At 36.7% G+C, this 22,904-nt stretch overlaps 1 protein-coding gene across 2 annotated transcripts in view; it reads left to right on the forward strand.

Moving 5' to 3' along the window:
* The window catches only part of DNAH14 (dynein axonemal heavy chain 14), a 497,862-nt gene that overhangs the window by 347,204 nt on the left and 127,754 nt on the right, over positions 1-22,904 (forward strand). Inside the window, exons 48-53 of one of the 2 annotated variants that reach the window (XM_077938650.1) lie at positions 752-880; positions 5,729-5,860; positions 6,888-7,055; positions 7,934-8,104; positions 10,171-10,338; positions 11,737-11,829. In XM_077938650.1, the coding sequence (XP_077794776.1) occupies positions 752-880; positions 5,729-5,860; positions 6,888-7,055; positions 7,934-8,104; positions 10,171-10,338; positions 11,737-11,829 (861 nt within the window). The remainder of the gene's footprint in view (positions 1-751; positions 881-5,728; positions 5,861-6,887; positions 7,056-7,933; positions 8,105-10,170; positions 10,339-11,736; positions 11,830-22,904) is intronic. The other variant, XM_077938651.1, reaches the window with a different exon arrangement.

Here is a 22,904-nt window from a genome sequence, read left to right on the forward strand (position 1 = left end):
TATTTTACAGTTACAAATTAGGTAATTAGGTAATTCCAATCTTATGTTTTACAGTTACAAATTAGGTAATTAGATAATTCCAATCATATGTCTATTTGTGGGTTTTTTACCTTGCTTGTTTTGCAAAAATAAATACAGTCTAAAGGAATTAGTGCACACAGAGATTACAATCAGTACACCTCAGTGCACAATATTTTCAAAGGTGGACATTAACACAGGTTTAAAATTTGGAAATGTATCTGAATTTTCTGCTTATTGTTCATGACAACAGCACTTACAGCGGAATTTTTTAAGTCTGGTTCCAGATGATAGCCTTATTCCTCCTAAACCAGGGTGCATATGGAATAAATAGCTAAATACTACAATAGTGCCTGGCCAATAGTAGGCATTCAGTAAGTAAATCTTGAATGAATAATAGTCATGTTCCTGTGTAATAGCCATAATTACATTGCTTTATCCAGCATCAAATATATTTATAACTATTGTCAGATATAATTTTTATAGATCTATAGAAGGTGAATAAAATGTTTGCTATTTTGAAAACTTATTGTTTTTAAAAATCATATCTTCCAAATAGAATTCGGTCTGCTGTTTCTAAATAGAAAATTAGACATGTTATTACACCTGATTTTGTGCTTACTCTATAGCATAATATTCCTAATTTGTGCTTACCCCAACCATAATATTCCAAATTCATAATTTAAAGAAAGGTATACTAATGTATATTTTAAAACTTTTTGTCTTTCTTAAGATTATAGTATTTATTGATGATATGAATATGCCAGTATCGGATACGTATGGAGCACAACCACCCCTGGAATTGATAAGACAATTGTTAGATTTGGGAGGGGTTTATGATACTGCAAAAAATACATGGAAGGTATAGTATATACTAAGATTTTGTTCACATTAAATATTGTTTCTTACACTAAATTAAATGTTTATAACAATGTTGAGTGAATTACTTGAGAAAGTTAGAAATTCTGGCCATATAGACATGTTAAGCAAAGTTGAGACCCTAAACTAACTATATTAATCATATATTTGCAATTAGGTCCATGGGTTTATAGAAATCTTAATTTTAATAGGTTTAAATCTTAGTAAAAATTGCATGTATGTCCTCGAGATTTGGTTTCTGAGTCAAATAATGCTCATTATTGTTAACTGTATCAGTAGTTAATCAAATTTTTCAAGGCATCAAATTTTAGTTAGTTGTGAGAAAAGCCAGTAAAAATGTGGCCCACCATATACATCCGTAATGTCTGTATAAGACTAGTCTATATCTTTATCTTAAGACCACAGATACAGCATTTTCAGAAATATCACAGTCAAAGAAAAATTCCCAACGAGATATTTCTGTGCAATTGTTTTTGTTACATTCAACCTAAATCAGAATGGCTCTTTTTTTTTTTTCCCCCCCGAGATGATGTCTTGCTCTGTCACCAGGTTGGAGTGCAGTGGTGCTATCTCCGCTCACTGCAAACTCCATCTCCCAGGTTCATGCCATTCTCCTGCCTCAGCCTCCCAAGTAGCTGGGACTACAGGCGCCCGCCACCACGCCCAGCTAATTTTTTGTATTTTTAGTGGAGAGGGGGTTTCACCATGTTAGCCAGCATGGTCTCGATCTCCTGACCTAGTGATCCACCTGCCTTGGCCTCCCAAAATGCTGGGATTATAGGCGTGAGCCACCGTGCCTGGCCAGAGTGGCTTACTTTTTAATGAGATCACTTGGACTCGGGAAGGGGAACATCACACACCGGGGCCTATCATGGGGAGGGGGGAGGGGGGAGGGATTGCATTGGGAGTTATACCTGATGTAAATGACGAGTTGATGGGTGCTGACGAGTTGATGGGTGCAGCACAGCAACATGGCACAAGTGTACATATGTAACAAACCTGCACATTATGCACATGTACCCTAGAACTTAAAGTATAATAATAATAATAAATAAATAAATAAATAAATAAATAGAAAAAAATAAAAAAATTTAAAAATATAGAAATTCAAATGCACTTTTCTCTCTGTTTGGGTCTTTATCTGGAAATCATAAGCCCTATATTTCAGACCTCTTTAACTTTACTTAAACTTTCTAGGGCTCAGATTCCTCATCTATAAAATACAGCGGTTGCATTACAAATGGTTTCATGTCTCAGACAAACTTGGGCCCAGGATCCTGAATAAGGCAAACTGGCATGTGAGGGCTATCAGGTCAGATGTCAGTCAGACTGAAACAACCCACAAGCCAAGGCAGAAGGGAAGAATCCAGGTGCAGCCCACCAGGGAGAATCCAGGAGACTAGAAAAAAGAGAAGGCAAGAAATAGGGTCTGGAATGCCCAGCCAGAACAAGTTCCCTGAACTGACCAGAAAATAGTCACAGCAGGCCTTTTATGGGATTGCTGTGGCCTTGAGCCTGGATATAAGCAGGAAAAAGCCTGGCCATTCTAGAGGCACACTCAATTGGCTCTTCTGATTTCTCACTTATCACCAGAAGCCTCTTTGCTAACCTCAATAACATATTGCTATTTTTGTGTTTTGTTTTCTTTTAAATCAATAAACGAAATCCATGATATAAACAAAACCAAAGACAAAAACCACATGATTATCTCAATATATGCAGAAAAGGCCTTTGACAAAATTCAACAGCCCTTCATGCTAAAAACTCTCAATAAATTAGGTATTGATGGGACATATCTCAAAATAATAAGAGTTATTTATGACAGACCCACAGCCAATATCATACTAAATGGGCAAAAACTGGAAGCATTCCCCTTGAAACCTGGCACAAGACAGGGATGCCCTCTGTCACCACTCGTATTCAACATAGTGTTGGAAGTTCCGGCTAGGGCAATCAGGCAAGAGAAAGAAATCAAGGGTATTCAGTTAGGAAAAGAAGAAGGCAATTTGTCCCTGTTTGCAGATGACATGATTGTATACTTAGAAAGCCCCATCGTCTCAGCCCAAAATCTCCTTAAGCTGATAAGCAACTTCAACAAAGTCTCAGGATACAAAATCAATGTGCAAAAATCACAAGCATTCCTATACACCAATAACAGACAAACAGAGAGCCAAGTCATGACTGAACTCCCATTCACAATTGCTTCAAAGAGAATAAAATACCTAGGAATCCAACTTACAAGGGATGTGAAGGACCTCTTCAAGGAGAACTACAAACCACTGCTCAATGAAATAAAAGAGGACACAAACAAATGGAAGAACATTCCATGCTCATGGATAGGAAGAATCAATATTGTGAAAATGGCCACACTGCCCAAGGTAATTTATAGATTCAATGCCATCCCCATTAAGCTACTAATTGCTTTCTTCACAGAATTGGAAAAAACTACTTTAAAGTTCATATGGAACCAAAAAAGGACCCACATTGTCAAGACAATCCTAAGCCAAAAGAACAAAGCTGGAGGCATCATGCTACCTGACTTCAAACTATACTACAAGGCTACAGTAACCAAAACAGCATGGCACTGGTACCAAAACAGAGATATAGACCAATGGAACAGAACAGAGCCCTCAGAAATAATACCACACATCTACAGCCATCTGATCTTTGACAAACCTGACAAAAACAAGAAATGGGGAAAGGAGTTCCTATATAATAAATGGTGCTGGGAAAACTGGGTAGCCATAAGTAGAAAGTTGAAACTGGATCCCTTCCTTACTCCTTATACAAAAATTAATTCAAGATGGATTAGAGACTTAAATGTTAGACCTAAAGCCATAAAAACCCAGAAGAAAACCTAGGCAATACCATTCAGGACATAGGCATGGACAGGGACTTCATGACTAAAACACCAAAAGCCATGGCAACAAAAGCCAAAATTGACAAATAGGATCTAATTAAACTAAAGAGCTTCTACACAGCAAAAGAAACTACCATCAGAGTGAACAGGCAACCTACAGAATGGGAGAAAATTTTTGCAATCTACTCATCTGACAAAGGGCTAATATCCAGAACCTACAAATAACTTAAACAAATTTATGAGAAAAAAAACAACCCCATCAAAAAGCGGGCAAAGGATATGAACAGATGCTTCTCAAAAGAAGACATTTATGCAGCCAATAGACACATGAAGAAATGCTCATCATCACTAGCCATCAGAGAAATGCAAATCAAAACCACAATGAGATACCATCTCACACCAGTTATAATGGCGATCATTTAATGTGGAGAAATAGGAACACTTTTACACTGTTGGTGGGATTGTAAACTTGTTCAACCATTGTGGAAGACAGTGTGGCAATTCTTCAAGGATCTAGAACTAGAAATACCATTTGACCCAGTCATCCCATTACTGGGGATATACCCAAAGGATTATAAATCATGCTGCTATAAAGACACAGGCACATGTATGTTTATTGTGGCACTATTCACAATAGTAAAGACTTGGAACCAACCCAAATGTCCATCAAAGACTGGATTAAGAAAATGTGGCACATATACACCATGGAATACTATGCAGCCATAAAGAAGGATGAGTTCATGTCCTTTGTAGGGACATGGATGCAGCTGGAAACCATCATTCTGAGCAAACTTATCGCAAGATCAGAAAACCAAACACCGCATGTTCTCACTCATAGGTGGGAATTGAACAATGAGATCACTTGGACACAGGAAGGGGATCATCACACACTGGGGCCTGTTGTTGAGTAGGCATAGGGGGGAGGGATAGCATTAGGAGATATACCTAATGCAAATCACGAGTTAATGGGTGCAGCACACCAACACGGCACATGTATACATATGTACCAAACCTGCACGTTGTGCACATGTACCCTAGAACATAAAGTATAATTTTAAACAATAAGAAAAAGTATAATTTACAAGAGGAAAAAAAAAAAAGAAAACCCCATTGTCTCAGGCCAAAATCTCCTTAAACTGACAAGTAACTTCAGCAAAGTCTCAGGACACAAAATCAATGTGCAAAAATCACAAGCATTCCTATACACCAATAACAGAGAGCCAAATCATGAGTGAAATCCCATTCACAATTGCTTCAAAGAGAATAAAATACCTAGAAATCCAGCTTACAAGGGATGTGAAGGACCTCTTCAAGGAGAATTACAAACCACTGCTTTGTAAAATAAAAGAGGACATAAACAAATGGAAGGACATCCCATGCTCATGGTTAGAAAGAATCAACGTCATGAAAATCGCCATACTGCCCAAGGTAATTTATAGATTCAATGCCATCCCCATCAAGCTACCAATGACTTTCTTCACAGAATTGGAAAAAACTACTTTAAAGTTTATATGGAGCCAAAAAAGAGCCCGCATTGCCAAGAGAATCCTAAGCCAAAAGAACAAAGCTGGAGGCATCACGCTACCTGACTTCAAAGTATACTACAAAGCTACAGTAACCGTGGGTGCAGCACACCAACATGGCACATGTATACATAGGTAACAAACCTGCACCTTGTGCACATGTACCCTAGAACTTAAAGTATAATAATTTTTTTAGAAAGGACCATTTCCTGGTGACATTTAGAAAGCCTTCAAGAAATAACATATCTTGAGATTATATTTTAGGTTGTGTTATTTCTAAGATAGATTTCTATTACCACTGTAATCTTTGTTTTTGCAATAAATAGTAATTACATATTTTTGTCTAAATGTTTTTAAATGTTTTGTTTAATTTGGAACAGTGACGTAGGTACATACTTCACTTCCTACAGATGCATTCAGTTACTCTTCCTTGTTATCCTTATCACAGAATATTCAAGATCTGTCTATAGTTGCAGCTTGTGTTCCAGTTGTGAATGATATCAGCCCACGTCTCCTCAAACACTTTTCCATGCTGGTATTACCTCATCCTTCACAAGACATCTTATGTACTATTTTCCAGGTAACACATCTAGTTCATTTTCTACTGAAAAAAATTAATTTCCCAGAATAAGGAAAAATATGAGAACTTAAATCCACTAATATTGAAAGAAAATTACTTTAAGGGGATAGATTTTATTTCCCCCTATGTTTTCTGGACTATTATAATTTGGTTCTACATATCAAAAGCATAAATTATTATGTGTAAAATAAACACTTGTGGTGTATGTGCAATGCACGTTAAAATGTAGATTTTAGGACTTTATCCTCAGAGATTCTGATCCAGTATATCTGGCATGGCATGCAGAAATCTGCATTTTTAACACACATACCCTGGTTTTTGCCAGAATTGATTTGCTCTTTTCATTTTCTTATGGAATTAAAAAAATGCTACACAAACTATTACCTCGGTCTGAATTGGCATACAGGTAGACTTTCTTCTAAAACAGGATGTTTTTCAGGTGTGAACTATTTACCAACTGTATCAGAATTACCAAGTGCTTTTTGAAAACTTGAATTTAAAAATGAATCTTTAAATTTTATATTAAAGAAGAAAGATTCGTGTTGAAGAGTTTCATAATCTTGCTTAAAATTTTTTTCTAGTTACACTAGATTTCAAGTTGAGTCATCTTTCCAGTAAGATATTTCAGAATTTTTCGAAGAATATATACCTGTATAATCAATCCAGACTGAGGTAATAGTTTTGTCAGTTTACACTTCCTGTAACATCTCATGGAGAGCAAGGAGATGGAAGAATTCCCAGCACACCTGGTGTATATGGAGGGGAAGCATAAATTGTCCCCAGAGAAAACGTATCACATCCCTTCAGAGCATTCAACATACTAGAACCAATTGGAATTTTCTCCAGTTGGCAACCCCTAGAGTGTTTTGTTTTGTTTTCACTAATCTACTATCCTATGTTAAATGGATTTTAATTTTAACATTTAATGAAATTAATCCTCCATTATAGTACACAAGTCTGCTTTTTAGTGGAAGTAGTCAATACCTAAAATTTTTGGCAAACTAAATTATAACATTTCTTTTTAAAGGCTCATTTGGGAATTTATTTCTCCATCAATAACTTCATACCTGAAGTTCAGAAAAGTAAGGATCAGATAATATCTTGTTCCCTAGCTATATACCATCAAGTACGTCAGAATATGTTACCAACTCCAACAAAATGTCACTACATGTTTAATCTTCGAGATATGTTTAAGGTTTGTTTTAATGTTCATTCTCTAGTTTATTTTTTAAAATAAGTTGCTCTCTCTCATACTGTCAACATTAGATTGTTAGAAGGGGAAAAAGGGGAAATGAATGTTGGTTAGTTTTGCTATTTATTAGCAGCTTATCCCATGAGTTTGTTGAAGAAAATTGTTAAAACAATTCCGAGCAAATAATTCAATGATGAAATCCCTAAGAGTGTTAGAATATTGGCTAAGATCCTCAGCAGAGAAAGAAGTGACAAGGTTATAACACAGATTTGGGGTTTGCTTTATTTCTGAGATTTTTTTGTGGCTGTCAGAAAATGAAAGCATGTATGCATTTCATAAACATGCTTGAATTTTCACAGATTTTGCCAACAGTGCTGACTTAGTTATCAGCCATGGCCAAAGAATTTTCAAAATTGAAATGTTAAGAAAATCAATTCTTGAATTTGATATCTTTCTCCCCTGACTGTGGGACTTTAGCCCTAAATAGCACACGTAATCTGTCAAATGGGCTGTAACATTTTTAATCCACATTTAGAATGCTAAAACATATTAACATTAGGAAGTACCTCGATATCACCTGCAACACCCTGCCTCCATGTCAGCACTGTAGTCGAGACTCCCATCCTAGCAAGGCCCCCATTAGATGTGACTGAGGAGTCCCCAAGTCCCCCTCCCTCTAAGAGTGATTCCAAACCAATTTTCCCTGTCTTATCACTTTCCCATCTCATCAAAACTTCAGATTATCACTTGTAGAAATTCACAATTCTTACCTTGGATAATTGCTTCTATTTTTATGGATCATAAACCTGCAAAAATTGAGCCTTCGCTTCACATACTACCCTGCTAATTTTTTTTTAATGTTATTTTTAAATCCCTAACAGCTTCTCCTGGGATTGCTGCAAGCTGACAGGACTGTTATTAACTCCAAAGAGATGGCTGCTCTGCTCTTTGTTCATGAAGTCACCCGAGTATTTCATGATCGCTTAATTGATTTCACTGATAAAAGCCTTTTCTATCGGTTGCTTTCAAAGGAACTTGAGAACTATTTTCAGGTAAATTTACATTTTAAAAATTATTGGCCGGGCGAAGTGGCTCATGCCTGTAATCCCAGCACTTTGGGAGGCCGAGGCGGGCAGATCATGAAGGCAGGAGATCGAGACCATCCTGGCTAACACGTGAAACCCCGTCTCTACTAAAAACACAAAAAATCAGCCGGGCATGGTGGCGGGCATCTGTAGTCCCAGCTACTCGGGAGGCTGAGGCAGAATGGTGTGAATCCAGGAGGAGGAGCTTGCAGTGAGCCAACATGGGGCACTGCACTCCATCCTGGGCAACAGAGTGAGACTCCGTCTCAAAACAACAACAACAACAACAACAAAAATTGTTTTAAGTGGATTATTGGGCAAAATATGTTGCTTCATGAAAGTCCTCAAAAATTTATATAATACTGAAAGAAATGTAATTGTATTAACAATTCCATTTCCACTTGAAAATGTCTAAAACTATAGATATGCTGGAGAGGATAAAATCATTGATGCCTTTGCGCATGCTTTTGGCCCCTTAGCAACCTCAAAACTGTTCATTTTTCTCCAGGACTCGCAGAACTCTCCACTCTCTTGATACTTCAGCAAGATTCCTCATCCTCCTCCATCCCTTTGAACTTTAGTTTTCTTACTGCCTGTCTTTTAATCTAGGTCACAAAGGAATGTGTTTCAATAAACTGATCACACTAAAAGAATGTGACTAAATGGATCAGTGATCTAGGCTCCATTACTAGAATTTTTTGCCATCTCCTTTCAAGAGAATTAAGGAGAACATTTCCTTCCCAAAGGTGGACTCTTTTCTTTTTCTGTCTTCTCTGGTGGTGCCAGCTTCATTCTTCTCATTAACAAAGCCCAGGAAATATGAACATATGTGTGAGTGTGTCTTTATGATAAAACGATTTATATTCCTTTGGAGATATGCCCACTAACGGGATTGCTGGGTCAGATGGTAGTTCTGTTTCTAGAACTTTTAGGAATCACCACACTGTCTTCCACAACGGTTAAACTAATTTCAGTTCCCACCAACAGTGTATAAGTGTTCCTTTTTCTCTGCATCCTCACCAGCATCTGTTATTTTTTGACTGTTTAGTATTAGCCATTCTGACTGGTGTTCAATGGTATCTAATTGTAGTTTTGATTTGCATTTCTTAAAGACAGCTTATTACTATCTTGGGAGAAGTTCCTAAACTCCGTATAAATGCCAACCATAATTCGGTTTTGAGACTTTACCAGACTAAGGAATAGATACAGAGGCAGTAGAAAATGAGCAAGCAAATAGTTAGGGAATTGGATCCTGCCCTAGCAGGGGTCAGTCCTGTGGACAGCAAAAGCGACTACAGTACCCCAAATTCAAGACTATATTGACCAAATCTTTCTTAAGGATGTAAGGATGTAAATTATTCCTGTGAGAATTTCAGTTTATACAGTATCACTTAATTGGTCAGTTAGTTGACTTAAAAAAAAAATAAAACTCTAATAATTAATACAATGTGCCAAGCACAGTGTTAAGAGCTTTACATATCATTACTCACTTTAATCTTAATTCATAACACCCTATGATATAGGTCCTGTTATTCCACCTGATTTTAGGAGAGAGGGAGATGGTCAGACTTCAAATAAGAAGTAACCCATGACCTTGGTGTGAAAGATAAGCAAGAATTTGCCAAGTAAACAAGGAAAGCACATGTAGAAACTTGCAGAACGGTAGTGGTAAACTAAGGGAAGATTCTTTTACTCAGATTGTTGCTGGAACCACAAGATATTTCTAGCAACAGGAGTTCTTAACCTGGGATCCACAGACCCTCAAAGGGTTCTTAAATAAAACTATATTCTAATATATTTGGGGATTTTTATAACCCTTATATTTTGCTATATACATTTTAAAATATTATTCTGAGAAAGGATCCGCAGGCTTCACTGTCAAAAGAAGTTTATAGCACACAAAAAAGTTAAGAACAGGTTAGTCCTAGATCCACTGTGCCAGGAGCTTCTCCAACACAGATATATACTATTAGTGTTGATAACAAATAGAATTGTGCTATTGATGATAGTGTTAAATTCTTATCTTGCAATAGATTCAGTGGACCCAAGAAAACCTGATGAATCACTCAACTGTATTTTTGGACTTCTTGGATATAAACAAGACTCATAGAAGAAAGAGCTATCAGAATACCAATGACTATAATAAACTTGCCAGTGTACTTAATGAATTCCAAATGAAGTTGGGTTCAATTTCTTTGGAGGTAAACACATATACTATATAAAAATCTGAGGAGTACTATATATGTATATATTTATTTATTTTTATATACAAACAGATACGTATATCAAATCAGTATTTTTAAGAGGGGTGTATGTGTGAGAGAGAGAGCGAGAGAGAAAAAGAGAGAGAGAGGGGAAGAGATCAGAGAAAAACGTTTACCTTTGTATTTTAAAGCAGACCATTAGAAGTACAGTTTTATGTTATTTCATCTTATTTTGTCTCATTTGATAGGGTATAATTTTAAAGACAAGGTACACAACTGAGGCTATAGGATGTTGAATGAATAGAGTTCATGAAGATAAATGCAAACCAGAGTGTGGCAACAGGGTCCAAAGTAGCAACAAAGGACAGCAAAGTGGTTGTGGCTCTTTACATCTTTCCCATTGTTGTAGGCAATGATGTGTTGGAACAGAGATACCAACAAAATCACACACACTGTAAACCAACTTTCTGCATCTCTTCCTCCTACCACTTATCCTACTTGCCAAGACAGAACAATAGAAAAGCAGCCTAGGCCAGGTGTGGTGGCTTGTGCCTGTAATCCTAGCACTTTGGGAGGCTGAGGCAGGAGGATCAATTGAACCCCGGAGTTTGAGACCAGCCTGGTCAACATAATGAAACCCTGTCTACACACACACACACACACACACACACACAAATTTAATTAATCTGGCATTGTGGTGCCAGTGCCTGCTTGTAAGTCCCAGCTACACAGGGCTGATGCAAGAGGATCGCTTGAGCCCAGGAAGTCGAGGCTGCAGTAAGCCATGATTGTGCCACTGCACTGCACCTGGATGACAGAGCAAGACCCTGTCTAAAAAAAAAAAAAAGAAAGAAAGAAAAGAAAAAGGAAGGGAAAGGAGAGGAGAGGAGAGGAGAGGAGAGGAGAGGAGGAAGGAAGGAAGGAAGGAAGGAAGGAAGGAAGGAAGGAAGGAAGGAAGGAAGGAAGGAAGGAAGGAAGGAAGGAAGGAAGGGGAAGGGAAGAAAGGGAAGGGAAGGGCACGGAGGAAGGAAAGGAAGGAAAGAAGGAAGCGAAGGGGGAAGGGAAAGGAAGTAGGGGGAAGGGAGAAGGGGGCAGGGGAATGGGAAGGGGTAGGGAATGGGGGTAGGAAATCTAAGTACTATTGTTCACCTCTTCATTATCTTCTCTCAATTCTACCACCACCCTTCTAATCCACTCACAAGAATATTCGCATAGGGACAATCCTTATTGCACAAATTTACCTTCCCTAAATGTTAATGAAAACCAGCTTACTGATCTAGATCTCTGGATTACTAGTTATTCTCCTTTCTGTAAATAAATTGTATGTAAAACCACAGTGCACATTTGATTTTTCTGTACCTATAATCCGTTTATTTGTCACATTTCCTCTGCTAGCTTTCTCATTCCATGGTGTTCTTCAGGGAAGCCATAGAACACATCACAAGAGCAACAAGGGTTCTTCGACAACCAGGGAGCCACATGTTACTGGTAGGAATTTAAAGTTTTCAAGTGGTTTTAAGTTTGCAAAATAAAATAAATCCCAATAAAATCTACTCTACTTACAGAAGTTTTATTTAGTCACACTTTGTGAAAAATCACAATAACTGAGTCATGGGACAGGACTCTTGTCCTCTCTACCGTTTGTATATGAAATTTGTCAGCAAATAAAAATGGTATTTGTTTTTGGAAGGCATTTGATGTGAATAAAACTGCACCATTTCTAGTGTTTGCAGCATTAATACAGTAGCTGTGCAGGTGGATCCTAACTTCAAAAATAGTGCACTTACTTGATTGTTGATTTAGAAATGTGAGTTTTTGCACAATGTTTTGCTTCTCATGAGAACAAGTGGGAGTTAAAATCTTGAAAAATTCCCAAATATCCTTTGAATAGAGAAAATCTTTTGGAAAACTAACTAAAATTTAACATACTTAGCCAATTACATAAAGCATATTAATTACTTTTATTTAATTTATTATTTATGACTAGTTGTTTATTTTATACTTTATAACTGTTTGGTTATTTAATTTGTGCCCTTTTCTCAAAAATAACTTTTTTATATCCAGAACAGCTAGAGCTTTATTTAAACACTCTTTTATTTAAACAGACATCTGCAACAAGATTAATTAAAAGGAATTAAAAATTGGAAAATAGAATTAAGAAAAAATTATGAAGCAAATCTTTCTACCACCAAAACTATTCTTTTACTAACCTGTCTAACTCATAAACGGTATCACCATATATCCACTGGTCTAGCCAGAACCTCCGAGTCACTCAGTTTTGTCACTTTTTCATCATTTGTCACATTCAATTCATCAAGAAGTCCCAGTGATACAACTTGCAAAATGTATTTCAAACCTGCATACTTCTCTGCATCTACACAGCCACCACCCTATTTAAGCCACTGTTATCTTCACCTGGACCACTGTGGTTATCTGTGTTCCCTAATGCACCTCTTTTCTTCCCCTCAGTCCCTATTACTCTGTCTCCTTATTCTGCTTTACTTTTCTTCCTGGTCCTTAGCATTATCTTATATCATATTACACATTAATTTTTCATTTATAATCATCTGTCTCCACATTTAGAACATAAGCTGTACAAGGGCTATAATTTTTGTCTTATTTCAATTATTAACAGATTATTTTTATATTCCTAAAGTGTATATGCTCTCAGTTTAATTATTTTATCACAAAGTGACTCTTTTCTTTAGCATGTTTTTTCTAGCAATAGGTACATTTACAAGTTCTCAATTCTAAAATGCCTGAGAATGTATTCAGAGCAGTTTTCAAAAGCCCACACTCAATTGGAACCTGGCCTTAATAGTTTCTCTATAGATGTGTTCTCATGAACCTATCTTCCCTTTCAGAGCCCCTATTAAAAATACAAGGTAAAACATGGCAAATTCCTGATTCCTCTGGTCCTATTACTGTTGGGTTTTTGGTGTTTGTTGTTGTTGTTGTTTGTTTGTTTGTTTTTTGAGATGAAGTTTCACTCTTGTTACTCAGGCTAGAGTACAATGGCACCACCTCAGCTCACTGCAACCTCCACCTCCCGGGTTCAAGCAATTCTCCTACCTCAGCCTCCTGAGTAGCCTCCTGAGTAAGGATTACAGGTGCCTGCCACCACGCACAACTAATAATTTGTATTTTTAGTAGAGACGGGGTTTCACCATGTTGGGCAGGCTGGTCTTGAATTCCTGACCTCAGGTGATCCTCCCATGTTGGCCTCCCAAAGTGCTGGAATTACAGGCATGAGCCACCACACCCGGCCCCCTATTACTATGTTTGTCCAATTAAACATTATAAATAGATCTTCTTCATGGGTCAAGCTGACACTAGGGTTCAATTTTGCAAAACAGTAATTTAACTGAATGCTAGTCTAGCATGTGGAGCTTCTGCAGGGAGAAGCAACTGGAGGGAGTGTAACGACTTAGTTAAGAATATTTAAGACAGAGAATAAATAATAAAATAATGGTTACCTGGATTGGACAGTTCAAATGAGATCAGTTTAATTTGGTAAACAAGTAAAAGAAGAAATCATACATGAATTTTAAAAGTAAATATTACATAGTTCAACTGGATTACATTGTTGAACTACCAGAACTACCAAAGGAAAACAAGAAAACTAATATTAATTAGTATTTCAATTTAAGGCATTGGTTTAAAAGGTTATTGCATACAATCTATCACATAAATGTTCAGTTTTCAACAAAAATTAAAAGACATGAAACAGATAGGAAAGTGTGAGCTATGCATGGAGAGAAAAAATAGGTAATAGGAACTGTCTTGAAGAGGATCCAGATGTTGGACTTGACAGATATCTGAAATACAGCTCTTGTAAATATACTCAAAAAGCCTAAAGGAAAATATATATTTTTTTAAATTAAAGGAAAGCATACAAAAATGACTCTTCAAATAGAGAATACCGATAAAGGGATATAAATTATTTTACAAATTGGAATGTCATGTCTGGGGTTGAAAATTAAAATAAGTGACATGAAAACTGCACTAGAGAGACTCAACAGCAGATTTAACATGACAGAAAAGAGAATCTATAAACTTAAAAATAGATCTATAAAATGTATCCACACTGAAGAAGAGAAAGAAAAAAAATGAAGAAAAAAACAGAACATCAAAGACCTAAGAGACACTATCAAGTGTATCAAAATATGCTTAACGGGACTCCCGGAAAGAGAAGAAATAGAAGGGGCAGAAAAGATTTCATAGAAATAATGCCCCAATACATTAATCTTCACATCTAAGTTCAATCACGGCCAGGCGTGGTGGCTTACCCCTGTAATCTCAGCACTTTGGGAGGCTGAGGCAGGTGGATCATGAGGTCAGGAAATCAAGACCATCCTGGCTAACATGGTGAAACCCCATCTCTACTAAAAATATAAAAAATTAGCCAGGCGTGGTGGCGGGTGCCTGTAGTCCCAGTTACTCGGGAGGCTGAGTCAGGAGAATGGCGTGAACCTGGGAGGCGGAGCTTGCAGTGAACCAAGATCGCACCACAGCACTCCAGCCTGGGTGACAGATTGAGACTCCATCTCAAAAAAAAAAAAAAAAGTTCAATCACAGCTCAGGAAAGTCTAAGAAGAGTAAGTACAAGTAGATTAAAATAGATTAACACCTAGACACATCATAGTCTACCATTCAAAGACAAAGAGAAAATCATGAAGGCAGCAAGAGAAAAACAACTTCTTGTGTACTAGGAATTCTCAATAAGATTTACAGCTGACTTCTTATCAGACACAATGGAGACGAGAAAGCATTGGAGCAGCATATTCAAAGATAAAAGGAGGAAAAACCTCAAAAATTTTATGTTAATAAAACTATTTTTAAAATGAAATAAAGACATTTCCAGATAAACAGCTCTGATAATTTGTTACAGAAAATACTAAAGTAAATTTTTAGGGTGATGGTGAAAGACACCAAATGGTAACTTAAATCCATGTGAAGAATAATGAGCACCAGTAAGAGCAATTACATAGGTAAATATAGGGCCGTGTGTTAGTTTTTTACTGACTATGAAACACATTACAGCAAATTTGGCAGCTTAAACAAATTTATTATCTTACAGTTTTGCAGGTCAGAAGTATGACATGGAACCCACTAGGCCAAAATTAAGGTATAGGTATGACTGCATTACTTTCCAGAAGCTCTAAGGGAGAATCTGTTCCTTTTCTTTTACTAGCTTCCAGAGGCTTTCTGGATCCCTTGGCTCATAACTGCCTTTATCCATCTGTAAAACCAGCAACATTACATCTCTTTGACCCTTCATCAGTCATAACATCTCTCTCTCTCTCTGATCAAAGCCAGGAAGGGTTCTCTGCTTTCAAGGACTCATGTGATTTAGACTGGGCCCAGCCAGATAATCTAGGATGATCTCACCATTTTAAGGTCTTTAATCTTAATCATGTCTGCAAAGTCTCTTGCCATGTAATATAACATATTCATAGGTTCCAGAGATCATGATGGGGACATATTTGTGGAAAATAGGGGTGGCAAATGCATTTTTCTGCCTACCACAGACTATGTAAATATATTTTTCTTCTTTACTCTTAACTACTTTAAAAGATAATCAGATGGAATGATAATTCTAAAACTATTGTCAGGTTTATAATATATAAAGATGTAATATATGTAACAATGAATAGCACAGAAGAGGAGGGGGAAATGGGGTTATGTTGAAGAAAACTGTCTATATTTTACTGGAATTATTAGTATTAATCTAAAATAGATTATGATTAAAAATCAAAATAAAATAGATTGTGATAAGATACATAATGTAATTCAGTTATGCAAGATGAACAAGTTCTGGAGAACTAATGTACAGTATGGTAATGATAGTTAACAACACTGTATTATATACTTGAAATTTGTTAAGAGGGTAGGTCTTAATATTCATACACACACACAATGGTAACTATGTAGAGGTAGTGGATATTTTAAATAGTGTGATTGTGATGATCATTTAACAATGTACACATATATCAAAACATCAAGTTGTACACCCTAAATATATGTATAGTTTTTATGTCACTATCATCTCAAAAAAAATTGCTAAAAATGCTCAAGGAAAAGGGATAGTTTAACTGTGAACCCAAGCAAGTCAGGGCCAAACACACCGATGGCAGACAAGTTTCAAAAAGAACAGAAGGAAAGCAGACCTTCAGGAGGTCCATGAGCCAGAGTTCCAGGCTTGGGACAGCTATGAAGTTTTGTGCCAGGCCCCCAGCCATCAGGCCTGATTCAAAGCCATTGGACCCCTTCTCCTATATGCATTTTAAGGGAATCTTTAGCTTCTTTTCTGTGTAAAGTTCCCATAGAGTTGTCAGAGCTTAGAACCTGTCCAGTGCTGGCAAGGAAGCTTGAAAATTTTATGTTAGTTTAAGTTCCCCTAGAAGAAAACCCTGAGGCAAGTATTCAATGTTAACTTGAGACATGGTCCCAGAAATCAGGTAGAGGAGTGAGAAAGTGAGACACAAAAGAGACGGTAATCAATACAGTATACATTATCGGCCAGTTATTGTTAGCAACTGGAAGTTAATTACATAAGGGAATCTCTAGGAAATGCTGTAGGAAATGTGCCTCAGAAAGGTGAGAGGGCTGAAGTATTTGGCATATCTATGCAGCAATTTCAGTCAGTCATTATTGAGGGTTGCTAAGGGACAGTGATAGTTACTGCAGGGGCAAACATAGAGATGCAGATACTGGTTGATCAACTTTTCATTTGTTTATTGGTCATTCGGGTCTTCAGTGAATCGTCCATTCATGTGCTTTGCCCATTTTTCTATTAGGTTATCTTTTTCTTATTGATTTGTAGGAGTAATATATTCAGATACTAATATTTTCTTCATTATATGTGTGGCAAATATAATTTTCCAGATTATGGTTCATCTTTTTACCTTATGGTATCATTCAATAAATAGTTATTTTTAATGTAAAAAAAGAAGAGAACTAAAAATATATATAATAAAAAAGCCAAGAAAACGATGATAGAGCTCTGGAAAATATTTAACACAAAAGAATGGAGAAACAAAGGGAAAAAGTACATGAGACATATGGAAAATAACAGTGTGGCAGACAAGCCCCACACTGATCATAACATAAATATAAATGCATTTAAAAACTCCAATAAAAATACAGAGATTATAAAACTAGATTTTTTTAAAGAACAAAATCCAACTATATGCTATCAACAAAAGTCACACTTTAGATTCAAAGATCCAAAATGGCTGAAAATGAAAGGATGGAGAAAAATAATCCATGCAAACAATTACCACAAGAAAGTTGGAGTGGGTATACTAATATCTGACAAAGTAGACTTTCAGGAAAAAATTAAGTGTTCTGAGACCAAAAAAGAAAAAAAAGACATGCTATAATGATGAAAGGATCATAAGATTTGTAAACATATACACACCTAAAAACTTAGTGCCAAATACCTGGAACCAAACCTGACAGAATTTAGGGGAGAAATAATCGATTTAACAATAATAGTTGGATACTTCAATACCTTCACTCTTAATAATTGATAGAGAAACTAGGCATAAAATCAGCAAGGATACAAAGACTTCAACAGTATTGTAAAACAACTTGAACTAATCGACATGATAGAAGACTTCATCCAACAACAGCAAAATACATATTCTTTTGAAGCAAACATATAACATTCTTGAGGAGAGACCAAATGCCAAGCCATAAAACAAGCCTCAGTAAATTTCAGAGGATTGAAATCATACGAAGTATGTTCTTTGACCACAGTAGAACTAAATTAGAAAGTTTCCAACAAAAGGAAAGTTGGGATATTAACAACTATGTGGAACTTTTACAACATACTCCTAAATGGGTGAAAGAAGAAATTGCAGAGAAATTAGAAAATACTTTGAGATACATGAAAACAAACAAAAACATAATATAAAGCTGTTCTTTAAGAGAAATCTATAGCTATAAATACATATATTTAGAAAGAACAACCTCAAATCAATACCCTAACCTTCCACCTTAGGAAAATACCAAAAGGAAAGAAAACCAAACCCAAAGCAAGCAGATGGAAGAAAATAATAAAGATTCGAGAAGAAAGTAGAGAATATAAAACCAGTAGGAAATATCAATAAAACCAAAAGTTGGTTCTTTGAAAAGATCAACAAAATTGACAAGTTTTTTGCTAGACTGACCAAGAAAAAAGGAAGAAAAAACTCAAATTATTAAAATCAGGAATTAAAGAGGGAATATTAAATATATTAAAATCAGGAATTAAAGAGGGAATATCAGTATTACAGAAATAAAAAAAGATTATCAGAGAATACTATGAACAATTGTATGCCAATATATTAGATCACTTGGATAAAATATCTTTCCTAGAAATACATAAATTACTGAAACTGAAGAATTAGAAAATCTAATGGACCAATAGCAAATAAGGAGATTTAATTAGGAATTTTAAAACTTCCCACCAGAAAAGCCCAGAGCCAAATGGATTCACCAGAGATTTCTACCAAACATCTGAGGAAGAATTAACACCATTCCTTCCCAAACTCTTCCAGAAAATAGAAGAGGGAATACTTCCCAATTCATCTATAAGGTCAGTAACATCCTAATACCAAAACTAGACAAAGTCATCATGAGAAAAGTACAGACTAATATCCCCTATGAATATAGTGGAAAAAAATCTGAACAAAATCTTAACAAAAACCAGCAACATATAACAAGTAGTATGCACCATAAGCAAGTGAGATTTATTGCAGGAATGCATATTTGGTTTCATATTTTCTAAAAATCATTAATGCAATATACCTATTAATGGAATTAAAAGTAAAAACCACACAATAATCTCAGGAGATGCAGAAAAGCACAACAAAATCCAACACCATTTTTTTACTCTCAGCCAAAAGGAAAAGAAGGACGCTTCATCAACCCAATAAAGAGCTTCTATGAAAAACTTACAGCGAGCCTTATGCTTAACAGTGAAAGACGAAATGCTTTTCCCCTAAGATCGAGAGCAAAGAAAGAATGTTTTGCCTTAAAAACTGGAAGCATTCCCTTTGAAAACTGACACAAGACGGTGATGCCCTCTCTCACCACTCATATTCAACATAGTGTTGGAAGTTCCGGCTAGGGCAATCAGGCAAGAGAAAGAAATCAAGGGTATTCAGTTAGGAAAAGAAGAAGGCAATTTGTCCCTGTTTGCAGATGACATGATTGTATACTTAGAAAACCCCATCGTCTCAGCCCAAAATCTCCTTAAGCTGATAAGCAACTTCAACAAAGTCTCAGGATACAAAATCAATGTGCAAAAATCACAAGCATTCCTATACACCAATAACAGACAAACAGAGAGCCAAGTCATGACTGAACTCCCATTCACAATTGCTTCAAAGAGAATAAAATACCTAGGAATCCAACTTACAAGGGATGTGAAGGACCTCTTCAAGGAGAACTACAAACCACTGCGCAGTGAAATAAAAGAGGACACAAACAAATGGAAGAACATTCCATGCTCGTGGATAGGAAGAATCAATATTGTGAAAATGGCCATACTACCCAAAGTAATTTATAGATTCAATGCCATCTCCATTAAGCTACTAATGACTTTCTTCACAGAATTGGAAAAAACTGCTTTAAAGTTCATATGGAACCAAAAAAGAGCCCGCATTGCCAAGGCAATCCTAAGCCAAAAGAACAAAGCTGGAGGCATCATGCTACCTGACTTCAAACTATACTACAAGCCTATAGTAACCAAAACAGCATGATACTGGTACCAAAACAGAGATATAGACCAATGGAACAGAATAGAGCCCTCAGAAATAATACCACACATCTACAGCCATCTGATCTTTGACAAACCTGACAAAAACAAGAAATGGGGAAAGGATTCCCTATTTAATAAATGGTGCTGGGAAAATTGACTAGCCATAAGTAGAAAGCTGAAACTAGATCCTTTCCTTACTCTTTATATGAAAATTAATTCAAGATGGATTAGAGACTTAAATGTTAGACCTAAAACCATAAAAATCCTAGAAGAAAACCTAGGTAATACCATTCAGGACATAGGCATGGGCAAGGACTTCATGTCTAAAACACCAAAAGCAATGGCCACAAAAGCCAAAATTGACAAATGGAATCTAATTAAACTAACGAGCTTCTGCACAGAAATGAAACTACCATCAGAGTGAGCAGGCAACCTACAGAATGGGAGAAAATTTTTGCAATCTACTCATCTGACAAAGAGCTAATATCCAGAACCTACAAAGAACTCAAACGAATTTACAAGAAAAAAACAAACAACCCCATCAAAAAGTGGGCAAAGAATATGAACAGTCATTTCTCAAAAGAAGACATTTATGCAGCCAACAGGCACATGAAAAAAATGCTCATCATCACTCACCATCAGAGAAATGCAAATCAAAACCACAATGAGATACCATCTCACACCATTTAGAATGGCAATCATTAAAAAGTCAGGAAACAACAGGTGCTGGAGAGGATGTGGAGAAATAGGAACACTTTTACACTGTTGGTGGGACTGTAAACTAGTTCAACCATTGTGGAAAACAGTGTGGTGATTCCTCAAGGATCTAGAACTAGAAATACCATTTGACCCAGCCATCCCATTACTGGGTATATACCCAAAGGATTATAAATCATGCTGCTATGAAGACACATGTGCACATATGTTTATTGCAGCACTGTTCACAATAGCAAAGACTTGGAATCAACCCAAATGACCATCAGTGACAGACTGGATTAAGAAAATGTGGCACATACACACCATGGAATACTATGCAGCCATAAAAAAGGATGAGTTCGTGTCCTTTGTAGGGACATGGATGCAGCTGGAAACCATCATTCTCAGCAAACTGTCGCAAGAACAGAAAACCAAACACCGCATATTCTCACTCATAGGTGGGAACTGAACAATGAGATCACTTGGACACAGGAAGAGGAACATCACACACCGGGTCCTATTGTGAGGAGGGGGGCGGGTGGAGGGATAGCATTAGGAGATATACCTAATGTAAATGACGAGTTAATGGGTGCAGCACACCAACACAGCACATGTATACATATGTAACAAACCTGCACATTGTGCACATGTACCCTAGAACTTAAAGTATAAAAAAAGAAAAAACAAAAAAATCCTCACTGTTAAAAAAAGAAAAAAAAATGTTTTGCCTTACAATTTCTATTCAACACTATACTATAGGTCTAGCTAGTGCAATTAAATAAGAAAAAGTGGGGAAGGGGCATCCAGATTGGAAAAAACAAAGGGAGCAAACCCATCCTTATTCACATTCCACATGATCCTGTTTGTGGAAAATCCTAAGGACATACAACCCAATTAAAAATAAACAGGCCAGGTGCAGTGGCTCACACCTGTAATCCCAGAAGTTTTGGAGCCCTAGGTGGGTGGATCACTTGAGGCCAGGAGTTTGAGACCAGCCTGGCCAACAGGGTAAGACTCCATCTCTACAAAAATACAAAAATTAGCTGGGCATGGTGGTGCACCTGTTATCTCAGCTACTCAGGAGGGTGACACAGGAGAATCACTTGAACCCAGGAGGCAGAGGTTACAGTGAGCCAAGATCGTGCCACTGCACTCCAGCCTGGGTGATAGAGCGAGACTCTGTCTCAAAAAATAAAAATAAAAATAAACAGATGCTGGCCCAATGTTGTGGCTCATGCTTATAATCCCAGCACTTTGGAAGGGCAATACAGGAGTATTGCTTGAGGTTAGGAGTTCAAGACCAGCCTGGGCCAAATAATGAGACCCCTTCTTACAAAAAAAAATAAATAAAAATAAAAAGTTAGCCAGATATGGTGGCATGTACCTGTAGTCCCAGCTACTCAGGAGGCTGGGGCAGGGGGATACTTAAGCCCAGGAGTTCAAGGCTTCTGTAAGCTGTGATCGCACCACTGCACTCTAGCCTGGGTGACAAAGTGAGACCCTATCTCAAAAAAATAAATTAAGTAAATAAATGAAGAAACAGATACCTTGTTATGGCTGAATGGCATTTTATTGTACATGTATACCACATTTTGTCTATCCATTCTTCTGTTGATGGACATTTGGCTTATTAGCTCTTGTGAATAGTGCTGCAAAAAGTGGCAACATGGGAGAGCCTGGAAGGCCTCATGTTAAGCAAAATAAGTTAGGCAAAGAAAGAGAACTACTGCATGTTCTCACTCGTGTGAAAACTGAGAAAAAAAATTTCAAACTCGTAGAAGTAGAGAGTAGAATTATGGGTATTAGAGGCCAGGAAGGGGACAAGAGGGGAGAATGGGAGAGTTTAGTTAATTAATACAAAATTATTACTACATGGGAGGAATGAGTTCCGGTGTTTTGCAGCAGTGTAGGCTGAATATGGTTTACTATAATTTATTGAATGTTTTCAAAATGCTAGAGGAGAGGATTTTGAATATTCACAACACAAAGGACAATGTTTGAGGTGATGAATGTATTTTCTCCAATTTGATCATTATACATTATATGTTCATACGGAACTATCACTCTGTATCCCATAAATATGTACAATTATCACATGTCAACTAAAAAATAAAAG

This window comes from Macaca mulatta, chromosome 1 (assembly GCF_049350105.2).
Source record: "Macaca mulatta isolate MMU2019108-1 chromosome 1, T2T-MMU8v2.0, whole genome shotgun sequence".
Classification (NCBI taxonomy): domain Eukaryota; kingdom Metazoa; phylum Chordata; class Mammalia; order Primates; family Cercopithecidae; genus Macaca; species Macaca mulatta.